The sequence below is a fragment of the Suncus etruscus genome, chromosome 6 (assembly GCF_024139225.1).
Source record: "Suncus etruscus isolate mSunEtr1 chromosome 6, mSunEtr1.pri.cur, whole genome shotgun sequence".
NCBI classification, from domain to species: domain Eukaryota; kingdom Metazoa; phylum Chordata; class Mammalia; order Eulipotyphla; family Soricidae; genus Suncus; species Suncus etruscus.
Genome location: NC_064853.1, coordinates 101,921,049 through 101,936,523, shown reverse-complemented (window position 1 = coordinate 101,936,523; position 15,475 = coordinate 101,921,049). Strand labels below are relative to the sequence as shown.

Sequence of the window (15,475 nt, the reverse complement as noted above, 5' to 3'; positions counted from 1 at the left end):
TGGGGATCAAATTAAGCTTCAGTGTGGGCCCATCTCCCAGAATTTTCTGTGTTTGTGTGAGGTCTGATACCCACCCAAGCTCCCATAACCTCTAGGCAGGCCTCCCTAGCAGGTCCCAATACACTCACTGTCTCACTGTTCTAGACAGTGTGAGTTGGACACAGGATGGGCCTGTCCAAGTTATTTTCACCAGCTTTCAATTAGAAATCTGCATGGGCTGATACAGTTTCTCCTTCTTGCAGGGAGGAAAGATCCCCGTGAGATGGACGGCACCAGAGGCCATCGCCTACCGCAAGTTCACTTCTGCCAGTGATGTCTGGAGCTACGGGATTGTCATGTGGGAAGTGATGTCGTTTGGAGAGAGGCCCTACTGGGACATGTCCAATCAAGATGTGAGTGTTTACAGCTCTGGGCTGCCACAGACCCCATCCAGGAATGGAAACAGCAGTGGCATACCCAGATCTCTTGCATGTTATAAGCCCATAGCTTCTTCATCTGGTCTTGAGGTGGCCAGGGGATCCAGGTACATGCTGGACATCAAAGTGTGACTTAGCACAGAGCCCAGCATGGAACTATGACATTTCCAGTGGTTACTGAGGTCCCTGGGATGGCTATGGACACTGTGGACTGTGTCTAATTCAGGATTCACCAGGGCATATACCCTGCTGCAAGTGGCCAGTCTGTATGCTCTCCTTCCTGTGTGTGAGACCAAGAGCTGTCTGAGAGTGGAGCTGCCTTTCAGATCTGCTGTACTCCTGAGCCAGCCGTGGTCTTGCCTGGGACTCTACCTCTCAGCTTTAAGTGAGGAATCAAAGGGTTGCAGACTTTGCAGGCAGAAGTCCTAGATTTGATCCCTAGGTTTGATCCCTGGCAGCACACAAGTCTCCTGAGTACCATCAGGAGTGACCCTAAAGAAACAAACACATAGGGAAGTTGTAAGTATCTAGGGCTGTAGCCCCCAAAGCAGAGAGGAAATTATAAAAAAGGCCTCCATCTCTCCAAGAATCTATTGAAGTCAAGTCCTCCTTCAGTGAAAGGGCAGCCAAGCAAACTTCCAAAGTCACAGGAATGTGAAGGAATGGGACCCTTTCTGCAATGACCATGTTCTTGCAGGCATTTCTCAGGGCTAGGAAAATTTGAGGCAGGAAAGAGGAGGAAGATCCATGTTGCACTGAGTAGAGGCCTGATGAAAATGCTCCAGATGAACCTTTGGCTCTCAACTTACAAGAAGTGAAGAAAACCTTAATAAGGTTCCACTGAAAAGTAATGTTTGGGTTTACTTGCTGCCTTGGACCCTCACTGTTCCCTGCATCTGCTTTTTTTTCTTTCTTTCTTTTTTTTTTTTTTTTGTATTCTGAATACCTTCTTGGAGCTAAGAAGATCACCATTTTCAAGGCCTTTATCCGGGTCCCTGGGGATATTTATTTTCTTGCCCAACTTTTAAAAACCACGAGGAAGGGGACACTAGAGTCCAGGCAGGGCACAAGACTCTCTGTGCGCCTGGGCTCTGACACATTTGAGAAATGGTCCCTCACCTCATCTTCTCTCCAACCAGGTTGGAAAATTAAGGAAGGGGGTGACCTGTTGGCTCTGGCAGCATTTTTCAGCAAGGAGGCAGAGCAGCAGGGCTGCTTGGACAAAGCTCCTGGCTCCCTTGGGTGCAGCAGTGAAAAGGCTACATCCATAACCAGGTTTCTGATACCTACCATGTGTGACGTCTCAGTCCTCTATTATACAGGATTATCCATGCCTCACCCGGGCTGGCTCCTGGACTATGTTAAATCAGAAAGTGTCAGATTGATGCCGGACTGCTTGCATGAAACCAGCAGTACCCTGGTTCTGTCCAGACAGCAACCAGATGGGCCAGAAATGTGAGTCATTGAGAGCAGAACCAGTCCTGTCCACCCAGAGGTTTTAATCTGATTAAAAACAATTCTGCACACATAGAATGAATTAAAAAAATAAAAAGTCTGACAGGCAAGATCTGACATTCAAGATAGTTTCAGCGAATACTTCCACCTATAATGAAACAAAGGGAATATATGCTGGTAGACTTCCCAAATTCCCAAACATTCATTTCTTGAATGCACTGTGTGTACTAACCATGACAAAGCATTATGCTTGCTGGTTCTACTGGGGATGGGAGTGTGGAGAGGATGTTACAGTCCAGGGTAGGCTTACACATAGGACTGTGGGAACATTTGAATGGGAGAGGGAGGACTTCCCACATATGTGACACTTGAACTGGGCTTCAAAGGGTTCGAGAGTATCTGCAAAATAGCCGTTTATTTTAATTGTGTTGCATTTCTCTTAAATAAGGCTGCTAAGCCCTGTGCTGTTCTCTGCAAAGGGGGAGGGAACCGAGGCTTTTTCCAGGCTTTCTGAACTGGCCTGGGAGAGAGCCAGCAACAGCTCGGCCTGCAGCCCCACTCGTCAGAAACTACTGAGGTGGTGACAGTAAAGGATTTTATAGATGACAATTGAAATGCTTTAAGAAAGAGAATTGCAGAGGCAAGTCGGAGTGCCGGTAATTGGGCTTCTGGAGCCCAGGAAGGTCTTTGAACATGTACAGAGAGTTTGTCAGCCAGAGAGAGAACTTGGAAGTTCTGCTGCTCGGGTCTGATTGACAGAGATAATGAGAGTGGCAGTATCTGTGGAGAGGAGCTGTGGTTTTATTGAACATCAGAGCTCAGCTTAACCCCCTCTGCCCTGGTTTCTCCACTGCTCTGAGCTCTTCCACGTCCTCTCCTATGTGTATGGTCATACAGCATATGAAGGAGGCTGCCCAGGGCAGCCTGTTGCCCCATAAGGACACCACAGAGGGCAAGGAGAGGCTCTACTCATTTCCTAGAGAATGAACAGTTACTTCCTCTGGGACTTGAGGCCCCGGGGTTAGACCACGGGCTTTCAGACCATTTTCTTCTGCATATAAGCAAAGGCTGTTGTCTGTCTCATATTATCCCTGTCCCTGGGTCCCAGGACATTTTCTGGCACTGACCTTTGGGATGGCTTAGAGAGCTGCCTCTTTAATTCATTGGTGGCGAGCAGCCAGCTCAGGGACAGTATCTTGGATGACCATACTCTCACCTTCTCCTGGCCCCCCACTTGGGGGCCTACAAACTTCCAATCTTTCTAACATCCATTTCTCCCACCCTATTGTGAAGCAAGGAAAGGGGCTCAGTAAGAACACCCCCTGAACACTCCCATGCTCTTGGGCCATATGTTTATATACAGTTAAAAGGACATCTTTGTGTTTATTTGACCTGGGTCAAATAAAGGTATTTCTTCTCCTCTCTGCCTCCTTTCTTCCTCCACACCCCCCTCTCACTGTTTTTTCGCACCTACCAATAAGGCAGGCAGGGCAATGATCCAAAGACCCATTAGAGGACTGCAATTTTTAAAAAATAATGATGTTTTAATTAGATTATAAATTATATGTCCTCAGAAAATTTGGAAAACACCCAGATCTTTAGTAGAATACAAATCTCTAAAGGCCTACTCCTTCAGGGAAAACCTGACCAAATCAATGTGACCTCTGCACCAATTAATGGCCTACATAGGCTTTTTGTTCCCTTTGGGGTGAAGGAAATAGCTTTTCTTTCATTATCTGTGCAAGAAACATCCATGCTTTTGGAGTATTGACTAAAGTAATAGCAGCAAAATGATCTAGAAGAACTAGCAAATGGCATAAAGTCCCATTTTGTTAACAAATGCCTAGGAGAAATCCCCAATGGCTCTTTTCTATCCCCAAAGGAGAAGAATAGGAATGTGGTACTAGGTCTCCACTAAGTGCATGACTCCTGTCAAATATTAATTTCCTAACTTCCAAACAAGAAGGAGTGGAACCTTTCTCCTTCAACAGAGAAGACACTCAGTTGGCGTCTCCAAGTAATATCCCCTCATGGTTCCAGTGAACTTTTAAACAACCCAATTTCAGCTTTAGGGAGCTGAGCCATTTTTCAAGGTTTAGAAACCAACAAAATGTGGAATGTTGATCCAGGGACCCAAGGCCCAGACTCCTTTATCACTAAGCCTTGCTAGGACCAGCATGACCCAGATTTACTGTGCTCTACTCACCAGCAGGGAGACAACAGGGAAAGGGAATAGCCAGGTTTTTGCTGTCCTTGGAGTGTTTAAAGGTAGTCCAGAGGGGTAGACTCTGGTGTTTACCTGGGTCCTTACTTGAGAGGACTTTTATCTGGTTAAGAAAACATGACTTCTGGGGCTCTGACATTAATTTTAATAGAGATCTAGGCCACAGTTTAAGGGAACATGAGCTGCCTTTCCCTAGAAGACTTTGTGAGATATTATTGTGCACTCAGGCTCCTCCTGATGTCTCACCTAGTTTATTCACAGACAACCCAGAAGGAGCTTAAACATAGGAACTCCATTTGTCCTCACATATGAGATGGGACTCTTGGACTGAGCCCCTCAGTATAGCTGCCTGGAAGTAGTTGGAAAAGAGTAGGGGTGAAGAGCCAGGCTAATGGTCCTGATACCCAGTTGCTCAGCCTCAGAGATATTTTGATTCAAACCACTCCATTTATGATTATGAAGATGTCCAGTAGTCACTAAGACTTGTGACTAACTGAGATTACAATGACACCCCAGGATACCAGGAACCTAGAAAGCCTGAGATATCTCCAGCCCTTCCATTGACTAGCTGTAAACCCTCAGGCAAGTTATTTCACTGTATGTGCTTCTATTTCCCCTGGAGAAATGAGTCTAAAATACACTCTCAAGATGCTTTGATTGACAGAGCATGGACAGAGACAACAATTGTCAGGGATATGCTATAGAATTGAAAAGTAAATGTCCCTGTTTTTGCTTTTATGGAGAAATTGGTCTGGCTTGTATACCTACTTGTTTTTCACTATAATGAATAGGAGTAATACACCCGATTATCTCTAATGGCTATAGGGTATCATATTTTCTCATGCCCCATCTCATGCCCTGTAGATGTGCATAGCATTTATAAAAAATATAAATAGATAGAAAACACTCACTTTCTGACCAATTTCCAAAGTAGAAAATAAAAAAGTAAGAAGAATGAGCTGAAATGAACTATTTTTTAAAAGTTGAGGTAAAAATACCTGAAATTTAATGAAATCCAAATTATTTCTCTCTTGCAAAAATGCTGTTTGCCTGTTTTGATCTAAAATCAATACATATCATTAGAGAAAATAAACAAACAAATAAGCACAAAAGAAAAGTCTTAGGGAAATATCTATTGTCGCCTACCTGGAGGCCACCTTTGCTATCTCCTGGGTATGCACTTTCGTGTGTGTGTGTGTGTGTGTGTGTGTGTGTGTGTGTGTGTGTGTGAGAGAGAGAGAGAGAGAGAGAGAGAGAGAGAGAGAGAGAGCATTGCTCCACAATTTTGGTTTTAAGGAATGCAAGTTATGCCACACCTGTGATTATGCCGCCTGCTTTTTTGTCTAATTCTAAATGTGAGTAGGTTTCTGTTTTAAAGGTCATTTTCCCTACCACCTTAAGGCTGGCATTGGGAGCCAGAAGCTACCTTAAGGCTGGTATTGGGTGCCAGGAACCACCTTAAGGCTTGAATTGGATGCCAGGCCTTCAAGGGTGTTAGGAGTGCATGGAAATAAATTCATATGTTTAGCACTGGCTCATTTACAATTATTTTTTGCTTTTATAAAAAGGACAGAGTAGGCATCATTGATTTCAGTGAATTGGAAATTGTGAAGCAAAGGGTAAAAAACACAATTTGAAAGACAGAAAAAAGTCCTTAAAGGTCCCACTTCTTTAAGAAAAAAAAGATTTTCAGAGCCCATAAAAATGGCCAAAATTGGAGCTAATCGTTTTAGATCTGCCTGCAATTTTGACAATTATCATTATACTGAAACCAATTATTTTAACCAAATTATCTTCAACCCAAATCTTGTGGATGCCTCATGAAGATGAAGGCAGTCATTATGTAAGATGAATCTAGAAAGTTGTAGCATAAAGTAGATTCTTCTTCAAATATGAGAGTTTTTTCCTTCTTTCCCTGAATAGTGAAAGGGATTGGCTGCCATAGATTTTGACAAGATTCCTTCATGTATTGGGATGCTTGGTTCCTCACTTCCATAGTTTCTTCTCCCTGGGTGCCACCAGCTGCCAGTGAACTGAAGTTGGTACCTTCTTCCAGAGAGAAGAGCAGGAATGCCTTTGCTTAGTTCCTTTTCTCATTTTGGAGTAAGGTGCAGTGTTTGTCAAACCCTGTGCCAGATGCTTGGGACAAAAAGGGAAAAGAAGATGTCATTCCTGCTTGTTGGGAGCCCAGAGTAGGAGGGAAAGCCAAGTACACATCAAGTCCTTTCACTGGGAGGTGTGTGAATGGAGACACTAGAAATTGCCCCAGTATTTGCTCCGAGGATCCATTCTGAGAGTTCATGTGTGAATGACAGGTGGTGGCTTGGCCAACTGTCAAATCTGTTTCTATGTGTGTTATGTAGGTCATTAATGCCATTGAGCAGGACTACCGGCTGCCCCCACCTATGGACTGCCCAGCTGCTCTCCACCAGCTCATGCTGGACTGTTGGCAAAAGGACCGTAACAGCCGACCTCGCTTTGCAGAAATTGTCAACACCCTGGACAAGATGATCCGTAATCCGGCAAGTCTTAAGACTGTGGCAACCATCACCGCCGTGTGAGTCTGCTGGTACAGGGTGGTCCTAGGGCTTGGAAATCTCACAATTCTGCTTTAGCCAGACTGATAGCTGTTGATCTATTATGATCTATGCTTAGCCAATGTTCAAGAAGTTCTGACGTCTTCCTTTCCTTCTCTCCATCTCTCAAACATTTCCTACCTTCTGCATGGGCAATAGACAAGAAGTGAACATATGTTTGATGAAATTCTGTCTGTGTCTCCACCTGCCATTGACTTCAGGTGGACTGAGCTCTTTGGATGGGCTCAATAACAGTTGAGCCTCATCTGATCTGATTGACATAAGCCCCTCCCCCAATTCCTATTTACAAAAGACAACCTTTCGTTAGCTGTGCCATTCTGCTAAGCAGGTGGGATGCAGACTTGGCAATGTATTATTGCCCTAATTGCTATGGCACAAAGACATGCAAAGCAATTTAGTTTGTTATGAGTAAATGCACAGAACAACTGTCAACCACTGTCGTATGCTTTGCTCTCGTATATTTGCAGCAGTGTTAACTCACTTATCCACCCTTTCCACCAAATGGGTGCATTTGTGCTAATTGTTGGTACTATAACATGAATAGGATAAACATGGTCCTACTTCATGAAGTTAGATCCACATAGAACCAGCATGTATCAATCAAATAGTCACTCAATGAAACATAGAAATGAGACTTTGAGGTCACAGTGGCAAGAAAGTACCTGAACCTAGAGTATATACTTTGTGCTAGTAGCTTTGCTGAATGCAGAAGGGCAAGGAGACATAACCTGCATGCCAGCATCATAGGAGCAGAGAGACCTGAGCTCCAGCCCAGAGCCCCATTGTGTAGAGGCCAAAGTGTGGTAAGAACAGAATATTGGGGTAGAAAGGGAAGTTTCTAAGATTTGGGGTAGAAGTAGGACTGAAGAGCTGAACTAGGATGAGACCCACAGAACCTGTAGGCCTGCCAAGGTTTCTCAACTAGGTCTTCAGAGCAAGGGAAATCCACCAGAAGGTTTGTCATAAAACAGGATTAGATTAGTGCATGGGCATGATCACCTACATTTTTATAAGATTATGGATCTACAGAATGAATCTTGGGTAGAGATAAGAAGACATACATATATGGTTGGAAGAACAGTGCTGAAGAAAAGAAGGTACCTTAAATCATGGGAAATAGTGACAGTTTAAGGGATATGGGAGACAAAATTGGTGACTTGGTGGAGGCTTTTGCATAGGTGTGGAAGATGAGAGATTTCAAGGAGGCAAAACTGCTTTCTTTCATTTATTTAAAGTAGATAGGGATGGAGCAGGGGAAAATATGACTAGATTTGGGAAGTTCTGAACTGTATGTATTTTAAAAGTATCTTCAGATGGTGACATTCTCAGATTTCACTTTATAGAGAAGATGTGGGTTTTCTCTTCCTTTCAAACTGTAGGCTTGTCCATCTGCCTGTCTGAGCTGATGGACATATGACAGAACCAGAGGCAAGGGACTAGCCATGTGGCCTTGAGGAGTCCTGTCGGCCCAGGATTCTGCAAGGGAAGAAGCACCTGCTAGTGACCCTCTCTGATCCTGCCTTCCTCATCAGTCATGATTCTCTGTGAAGTGGGATCTTTGTTTTGAGCCTGGCTCTCATGTATTCTAACCATGGGTTACCTAATGCTCTGTCTCACAGGCCTTCCCAACCCCTGCTAGACCGCTCCATCCCAGACTTCACGGCTTTTACCACCGTGGATGAATGGCTCAGTGCCATCAAAATGGTCCAGTACAGGGACAGCTTCCTCACTGCCGGCTTCACCTCCCTCCAGCTGGTGGCTCAGATGACATCCGAGTAAGTGATGTATTTGTGTTCTCTCCAGCTCATGCAGGGGTTAGTTGGTTTCCTTCCCTGTTGTAGTCAGACTTCTGCTCACATGCAGAATTCAACCTGGTTGGGGAGTACCTCAGCCAGGTGGTGGAGAAGAGGGAGCGTGGGGGCCAGAATCCACTCAAGGCCCCCAAATGAGATTCTGTTAAAGTTCCAGCCATATGTCATTTAATCTAATCACTGAGTCCCCTCTCTGTTTAAGTTTTTAAACCAAACCCATCAAAGAGAGCATCCAGATGGAAAAAGCACAGCCAGCCAGCACTGTCAACAGCATAGCAGGAAGAAGCGTCACCTGAATTATCATCAGTCTGAACAGAGTGGAGTAGTGGGGTGTTCATATGGATGCAGACACTAGAGTACTTATAAATACGCACACATTTCCCTCCCCACCAAAAAATATATTTACCAGTTTTTGAAGCTTCCACAGGAGCATGGAAAGATACCAAAAATTACATTATTCAAATCAGATGAGATCAGAAAGAGTTTCATTATTTTGGTTTTTCGGGCCACACCCTTTTGATGCTCAGGGGTTACTCTTGGCTAAGCGCTCAGAAATTGCCCCTGGCTTGGGGGGGACCATATGGGACGCCAGGGGATCAAACCGTGGTCCTTCCTTGGCTAGCGCTTGCAAGGCAAACACCTTACTTCTAGCGCCACCTCGCCGGCCCCAGATATCAGAAAGAGTTTTAAAGAGCACTACAGTGCATCACTTCCCTACCAACCTTTAAGGAGCACTCCTTTAGGGAAACATTACTACCTTCTCCTAGCAAGAAAATCCCATGATCAAATACACTTGGGAAGCACTGAACATTTTGTCACTCTCTCAGAAATTCACTAATGTATTATTATCATGGGAAAGATCATGAGATACCTAAAGAAAAAAAGAGAATAAAGCCATTCATAATTATGAAATACCAAAAAGTTGAATTTCCAAGGAGCAGAGTGTGGTGGAACTGGCATTTTGGAGATACATATCTCATCCTAGCTTTCTTTTCAGCAAATCAGAAAGTAGGAGAAGGGAAGGTCTGAAGTTTCTACACTCAGGAGTGGCAAAGCAAGAATGGAAACCAGGTTTCTTGACAACCGGTTTCAATTTCTTATCTAAGTGCCAAGCATTTGCCTACCCTTGGACCCCTAGAAATCGTTTACTATTCCTGCTCTCTTATTCTACACTTCAGCTTATTGCTCTGTTGTGTGGTGAGACCAGGCATACAAATATGTTGTACTATATGTATTAAATATGTTGTAAATAGCTTGTAAATAATTCACATGAGCAGCCAAGTTAGGGAACTCCTGGACAAAGTTGACTAGGGTTGAATTTTGAATACTGTTCTTTTTGAGAGGGTTCCTTGCCAGTTGTCTCAGGTACAAGATATACCTGCATCACTGGGGTTGGCGGCCTAACACATGACCTGTCCTTCCAACTAGAAGCAAACATATTACAATGTCACCTTTTGTGATGTCTTGGGGACAGTACCAGGGGATTGAAATTTCCTTTTAGGGCTTACCAGTTGATGAGTCTGGGAGAGATGGGTGGTCATTACCTTCAACAGTTGAGCCCCAAAATAAAACTTTCTTTATAATTGGGTTTGTGTCCCAGGTGCCTACTTTGTAGCCATTCGAGCATCACTTTTCTAGGGCTTGTTCTTTTTAATTTTTTAGATTTTAGAAAATTACTTTATTTGAACACCATGGTTTACAAAGTTGCTTATAAAACAATTTTTCATCTTTCATTTATAAATTTATTCATTATTGAGTTCTAGTCATACCATATACAACACCATCCAACTGTGCATATTTACTGCCATTCGGGATTTGTTCTTATCAGAAAGGGTCACCCCATTTATTCATAGAAAAGTATGGATCCATTGAATGGCAAAACTAATTTTGGTACACCTGACTTCTTTTCCTGGGAATCCTCAAAAAGACTCTCAAACTATTATGAGTTATTGTCAGGCACTGAAAAATTAAAAAGGAGGTGCTGGGGGCTGGGAAATCAGCTTCCCCATTTTGCATAGTTGCATGTACATGACAAAGGGAGTGTAGGGTCCACAGAGACAGGGCTGCTCCTGTGACTTTCCTTCAGTTTGATTCCTCCCAAAATGAAAGGATGAAGTGACTTTCTCTGTTCAGAAAGAGCCACATGAAGAAGGGGGAAAGATTAAAATGAAAGTGAAACTGGAAATTGAGGATTTTAGTTCAAAGTAAAAAAAAAATCTTCACATTGGAGCAATTTGGTTCTTTTTTTTTTTTTTTTTTTTTTTGGAGAGGTAAAACATGGAAAAGAACAACCACCTATAGAAAAGAGATTGTGGGACATATTATTTTAAAATCAAGTACGTCACTGAGATATTTGCTAAAAAGATAAAAGACATTAGACACACTAACCAGCACAACACATGGGCACTAAGTGTCATCGGAAAGGGGGTCAGGAGAGACACAGATTGTGGAAGGTCAGAACAGGGGCTTCTGGAGGCAAGTACAATAGGCAGGCAATAGGCCAGGTGCACACTGCTGTGTTTGCAAGGTCATGGAGTGGGCATACAGTCAGAATCTTAGACCTATTAGAAGGGTCTTAGATCCTGCAGAGAGGCTGAAAGACAGTCTGCTTTTGCACACTAGCTCCTTCCCCCACTTACCTGCTATCTGATCTTGAGCTTATTTAAGAACTTATCTGATCTCTGCTTGCCTTATCTATAAATATGCAGATAATGGTAGTATATGTTCCATTGGTTTGCAACAAAAGATAAATGAAATATTGCATGTGAAGCACTTGGCCGATTGCTTGCCTAAAGGATACACATGAAAAGTGATTGCTGTTAAATTATTATCATCGATTTTTGAGTGATTTGCCAATATATATGAAATGCTTCCATAGGTATAAATCAAGTAGTGGTATAAGGGCATATGAGAAGCTTTTAGGCAACGTTATATGCTGTTATTCTTCTTTAAGGAACAATGCCTGAGTGTCCCCAAATTCAAATATAAGCCATGAACTGGTTCACATTGAGACTCATAGCTCAAATAAGAATTTAAGTCAAACTCTTTCCTGAACATATTCCTTGGATTCCTGCTTGGGCAGATATTTGAAAGTTATTTTGAGATCATCCCTCTAAAAAATTCATGACATTAAAATTCAAATAGGCAGAAAATGTAAACTCAGGGGAAAAATATCAGAAAACCAGGCAAGACCCACATCTTTTTAATCTCGGTAGGTGAACACTAATTTAGTCAGAAAGCTCCACAGAATAACTGGAGCTCCATACAGTGTGTGCTTGAAGTGCCAAAAAATAAAATGGCAGGGAAAGTTCCAGTGTACATAGGTCCAAGGGCACAATGAAGGGGCTGAAACCCTTCAGTTTAGAAATCCTTGAGCAGAGTAAAGGAAAAGCACAACACATCTGGGGCTGTCTGAGTTAAAGGGGTATTGTAGACAAAGACAAAGCCTACATAACATGATGCTGAGCAAGGAAATAGCTAGTTGCTTGTGGCAAAAATAAAAAATCAGATAAACAAATATGGTGTTCTAGAGGACAGAGCAATATAGTATAGCAGCTAAAATGCTTACCTGTCATGGGGCTGACCTGGGTTTAATTCCAGGCACCACATATGGACACTGAGCCAAAAGCGATCCCTGAGTACATAGTATGTACTGAATACCATAGCATATGCCACCCTCAAAACCGCACCATAATAAAAACTTAAATGTCTATTTGGGAGGTTTCTAAATGCTTGGGATTCTAAATTTCTATATGTCTCCCTGATCTTTATCAGGAGCTTGCCTTAAGAGATGCATGTTGATCCATGAAAAGTCGTTCTAACACTAAAGAACTTTCCTTGGTAACTTTTTCTCTCCTAGAGATCTCCTGAGAATAGGGGTCACCTTGGCAGGACATCAGAAGAAGATACTGAACAGCGTTCATTCTATGAGGGTCCAAATGAGTCAGTCACCAACAGCAATGGCATGAGAACTCTCATCTCTGGGGAGAGGAGAAGAAGGAAAATGACCTGGCTTGAGAGGGAATCAGAGGTTGACCACTGCAGAAAGTTCTGAAGGGACTAGCTTCTCACTAAAAAATTGGCTATCATCAATGAAGAACAAAATGGACCTGTTTTAGTAGGCATCTGTCATTTCTCAGTGAAAGAAATATATGGAGAATGCCATGGGAAACCAAATATAAAATAATAAAGAAATGGAAGGTGATGTTCAACAGAAACGAAGAGAAAACAGTATGCATTGGGGGGATGGAGAGCAGGCCGCTTACACCCAGGAGCCAGGTGGGTGAGGCCGTCTGCCCACAAAAAGAAAGGGAAGGAGGTTGAGGAAAGAAACAGAAGCACTTTCCATTTCTTCCTCACCAATGACATTCTTTTCTTTTCTCCTTTCGTACTCCCCCCAAGAATTCTCTCCCTACTCCCACATCCATGTCCCTTTGCTCATGACTCATGAAGGGAAGTTTCTTCAAACAAACCCAGCTCCTGAGTCTCCAGATGTTGTTCTGTCAGTTGCCAAAGGACTTTGCTGACCACTGCATGGGGGATCCAACCAATTCAATTAATGTCTTCATATTGAAGAAGAGATGTACCTTCAATTGAAAATCTTGTTTTTCTTTTGTTTGCATTTTTTGCAAAAAGGAAAAAGACACCACAAATTAGACAAAACAAAAATGAAAGAGAAAAACCTGTTTCCATGTGCAAAAGCACACTATGTATGTCTGTGTTCTAAAATGATTGTGCTTGTTCGTAACAGATACAGACAAGAATCAGGAAGTCTTTGCCCCTGGGAAACAAGAACCTGGGGTGGGTTTGGCTTTCTGGGTGACCCACTGGCCTATTGGCCTCATGAGGAAAGAGGGTAGGAAGGAAATTAAAATGACAGGGGCAACAACTCTCAAGAGCTTGCAAATTTAAACAGGAAACAGGTGAGTGGTTTGAATTGGATGCAGTGTGGGACACTCTAGAATGATACCGACGGGTGAATTATTGTTATTAACGTCTGAAGAGAAGGAGAAGGAAAGTGTTTCTGGAGAATGTTCTCCATATCCCTGGAATCTGCGATTCAAGAGGTGGCAACGGAGAGTCCTCTGATCCTATCTGTGGACTGGCTGTGGCTGTGTGGCATTAAGGAATGCTTCAGATGTGTCTGTGTTTCTCTTTATGTTCCTTCGTGTACCTCATTGTTCAGTTCACTTTTGTAAATCCCACTTAACATGGAAATATTTTTAATTTTTCCTTTTACCTTAATCTCCTTGCTAATTTTATCTGTCTAATTAAAATGAGCAGAAGCATGTCTGGGTTTACATAGAATGGTGTCAGAGTATGTCTTCTGAACTCCAGTGTTTGTCCACAAATTATAGGAGAACATTATCCGTTGTCCTTCTAATAACACATTATGTATTTCTGATCTCTAAGAAGGTATTATAGTCTCTCACTGACATGAAGAAAAGGATGAACTCAATAACTATGAGGCAATGAATCCTTAAGTGTGTGGCTTAAGTTACTGGCTAATAAACATAATCATTAATCAGATAGGATCAACGATGAATTCACTTTTAATACTGCATTTTAGTTCACATCCTGTTTTATCAAAATTCCTAAAGTTGAGTCTGTGGAGGCAAAGTTGAACTGGAGGGGTGAGGCAACTTCCTTTTATTCTCCTGTTGTTTACCTAATGTTTCTTTAAAGTGGGATTAGACATCTCCAGTCCTGGGGAACTTTCAATTTATAAGTAGCTTTATGTTTCAAAGTCAGGAGCCAAGGTTCTCTAAAGCAGGAAAAATTTTTTGAAATCTGAATCTTTGAAAGATTCTCATTGGCCAAGGGATACAAATTGGACCGTGGGAGACAACATCAAGCATTTCTCAGTAATTAACCTCTAGGGAGTGGGAGAAGGTAAATAAAATTCATATCATTTGAGTACACATGGTCAGATAGGGCCCCAATACAGTCACAGAAAGAAAAATTCCATATTAATGTGGAAGGTACAAATCCACATTCCAAATCCACCCCAAACACTTAAGACTTACAAGGTATTTTACAAAGTATCTTCAATCTTAGCAAGTATCTTATAAGGCAATTTGATTAATATATTAACAGGAATGAATTATTTAATTTGTCACCAAATTCTACATGCATTTGGAATCCTCCCTGGACCTCCACAAAGTCAACTTCTTTTCTCACAAACAAAACATGGATAAGATAAAGACCATGCTCTACACTTCGATTTGGTTTCACCATAACATTCTACAGAGGTGCTTAACATTCACTGCAGAGGTGAGCAGTGAGAAAAGAGATGAAGGAAGACAGGGACAGGAAAAGGAGAGAGGAAGAGAGAGGCAGACTGAAGGAGAGAAAGGGAAAATGGCATGGAGTGATGGAGACAATTGGAGTAAGGGGGATGTAGGAAGAGAGAAGGAGATGGGGATGATAGAAGGAGAGGAAGGGAAAGGTATAGTTCTCAGTGGTAGCCCAGACCTAAACCCAGATCATCTCTTTATGCACGAGCCCTTTGTGGTACTTACAGGGCTGGGAGCTACATCAACTTCTCTGAGCTTCAGTTTCCCCATATGTCTACTCAGAAAGCAACAGTCGCCTCTAGTGAAGATTAGTGTTCCTGCATGGGACATGATGTTGGGAACTTAACACCAGTTAAGTTCGTCACCAGAGTTTTGTGAAGTAGAAGTAAACACATTATTGCTTCTATCTTTTAGATGAGCAAACAGAGACAAAGACATTTCCTAAAACATACAGGGTAGAGTTAGAATTTTTGCTCCATGCCTTCCCAGTGATCCCCATGACTTTGACACAAGCATGCATTAGTTTTTACTAGAGAAAGCATGACAGCACACATTTAGGGTTCTGCCATAAGTTTCTGGTTAAGATGGAGTGGAATCTTGCAATCTGCATTTCTCAAAAGTTAATAGGTGGTGTGATTCTGCTAGCTAAGGAGCAAGACTATGAGAACCATTATAT

General features: G+C 42.5%; 1 protein-coding gene across 1 annotated transcript in view; it reads left to right on the top strand.

The window, feature by feature from the left end:
* The window catches only part of EPHB1 (EPH receptor B1), a 411,882-nt gene extending 398,072 nt beyond the window's left edge, over positions 1–13,810 (top strand). Inside the window, exons 13-16 of the mRNA XM_049775927.1 lie at positions 243–392; positions 6,459–6,652; positions 8,312–8,467; positions 12,363–13,810. Coding sequence (XP_049631884.1) covers positions 243–392; positions 6,459–6,652; positions 8,312–8,467; positions 12,363–12,471 — 609 coding nt within the window. The 3' untranslated portion in view covers positions 12,472–13,810. The remainder of the gene's footprint in view (positions 1–242; positions 393–6,458; positions 6,653–8,311; positions 8,468–12,362) is intronic.
* The last annotated feature ends 1,665 nt before the right edge of the window (positions 13,811–15,475 follow it).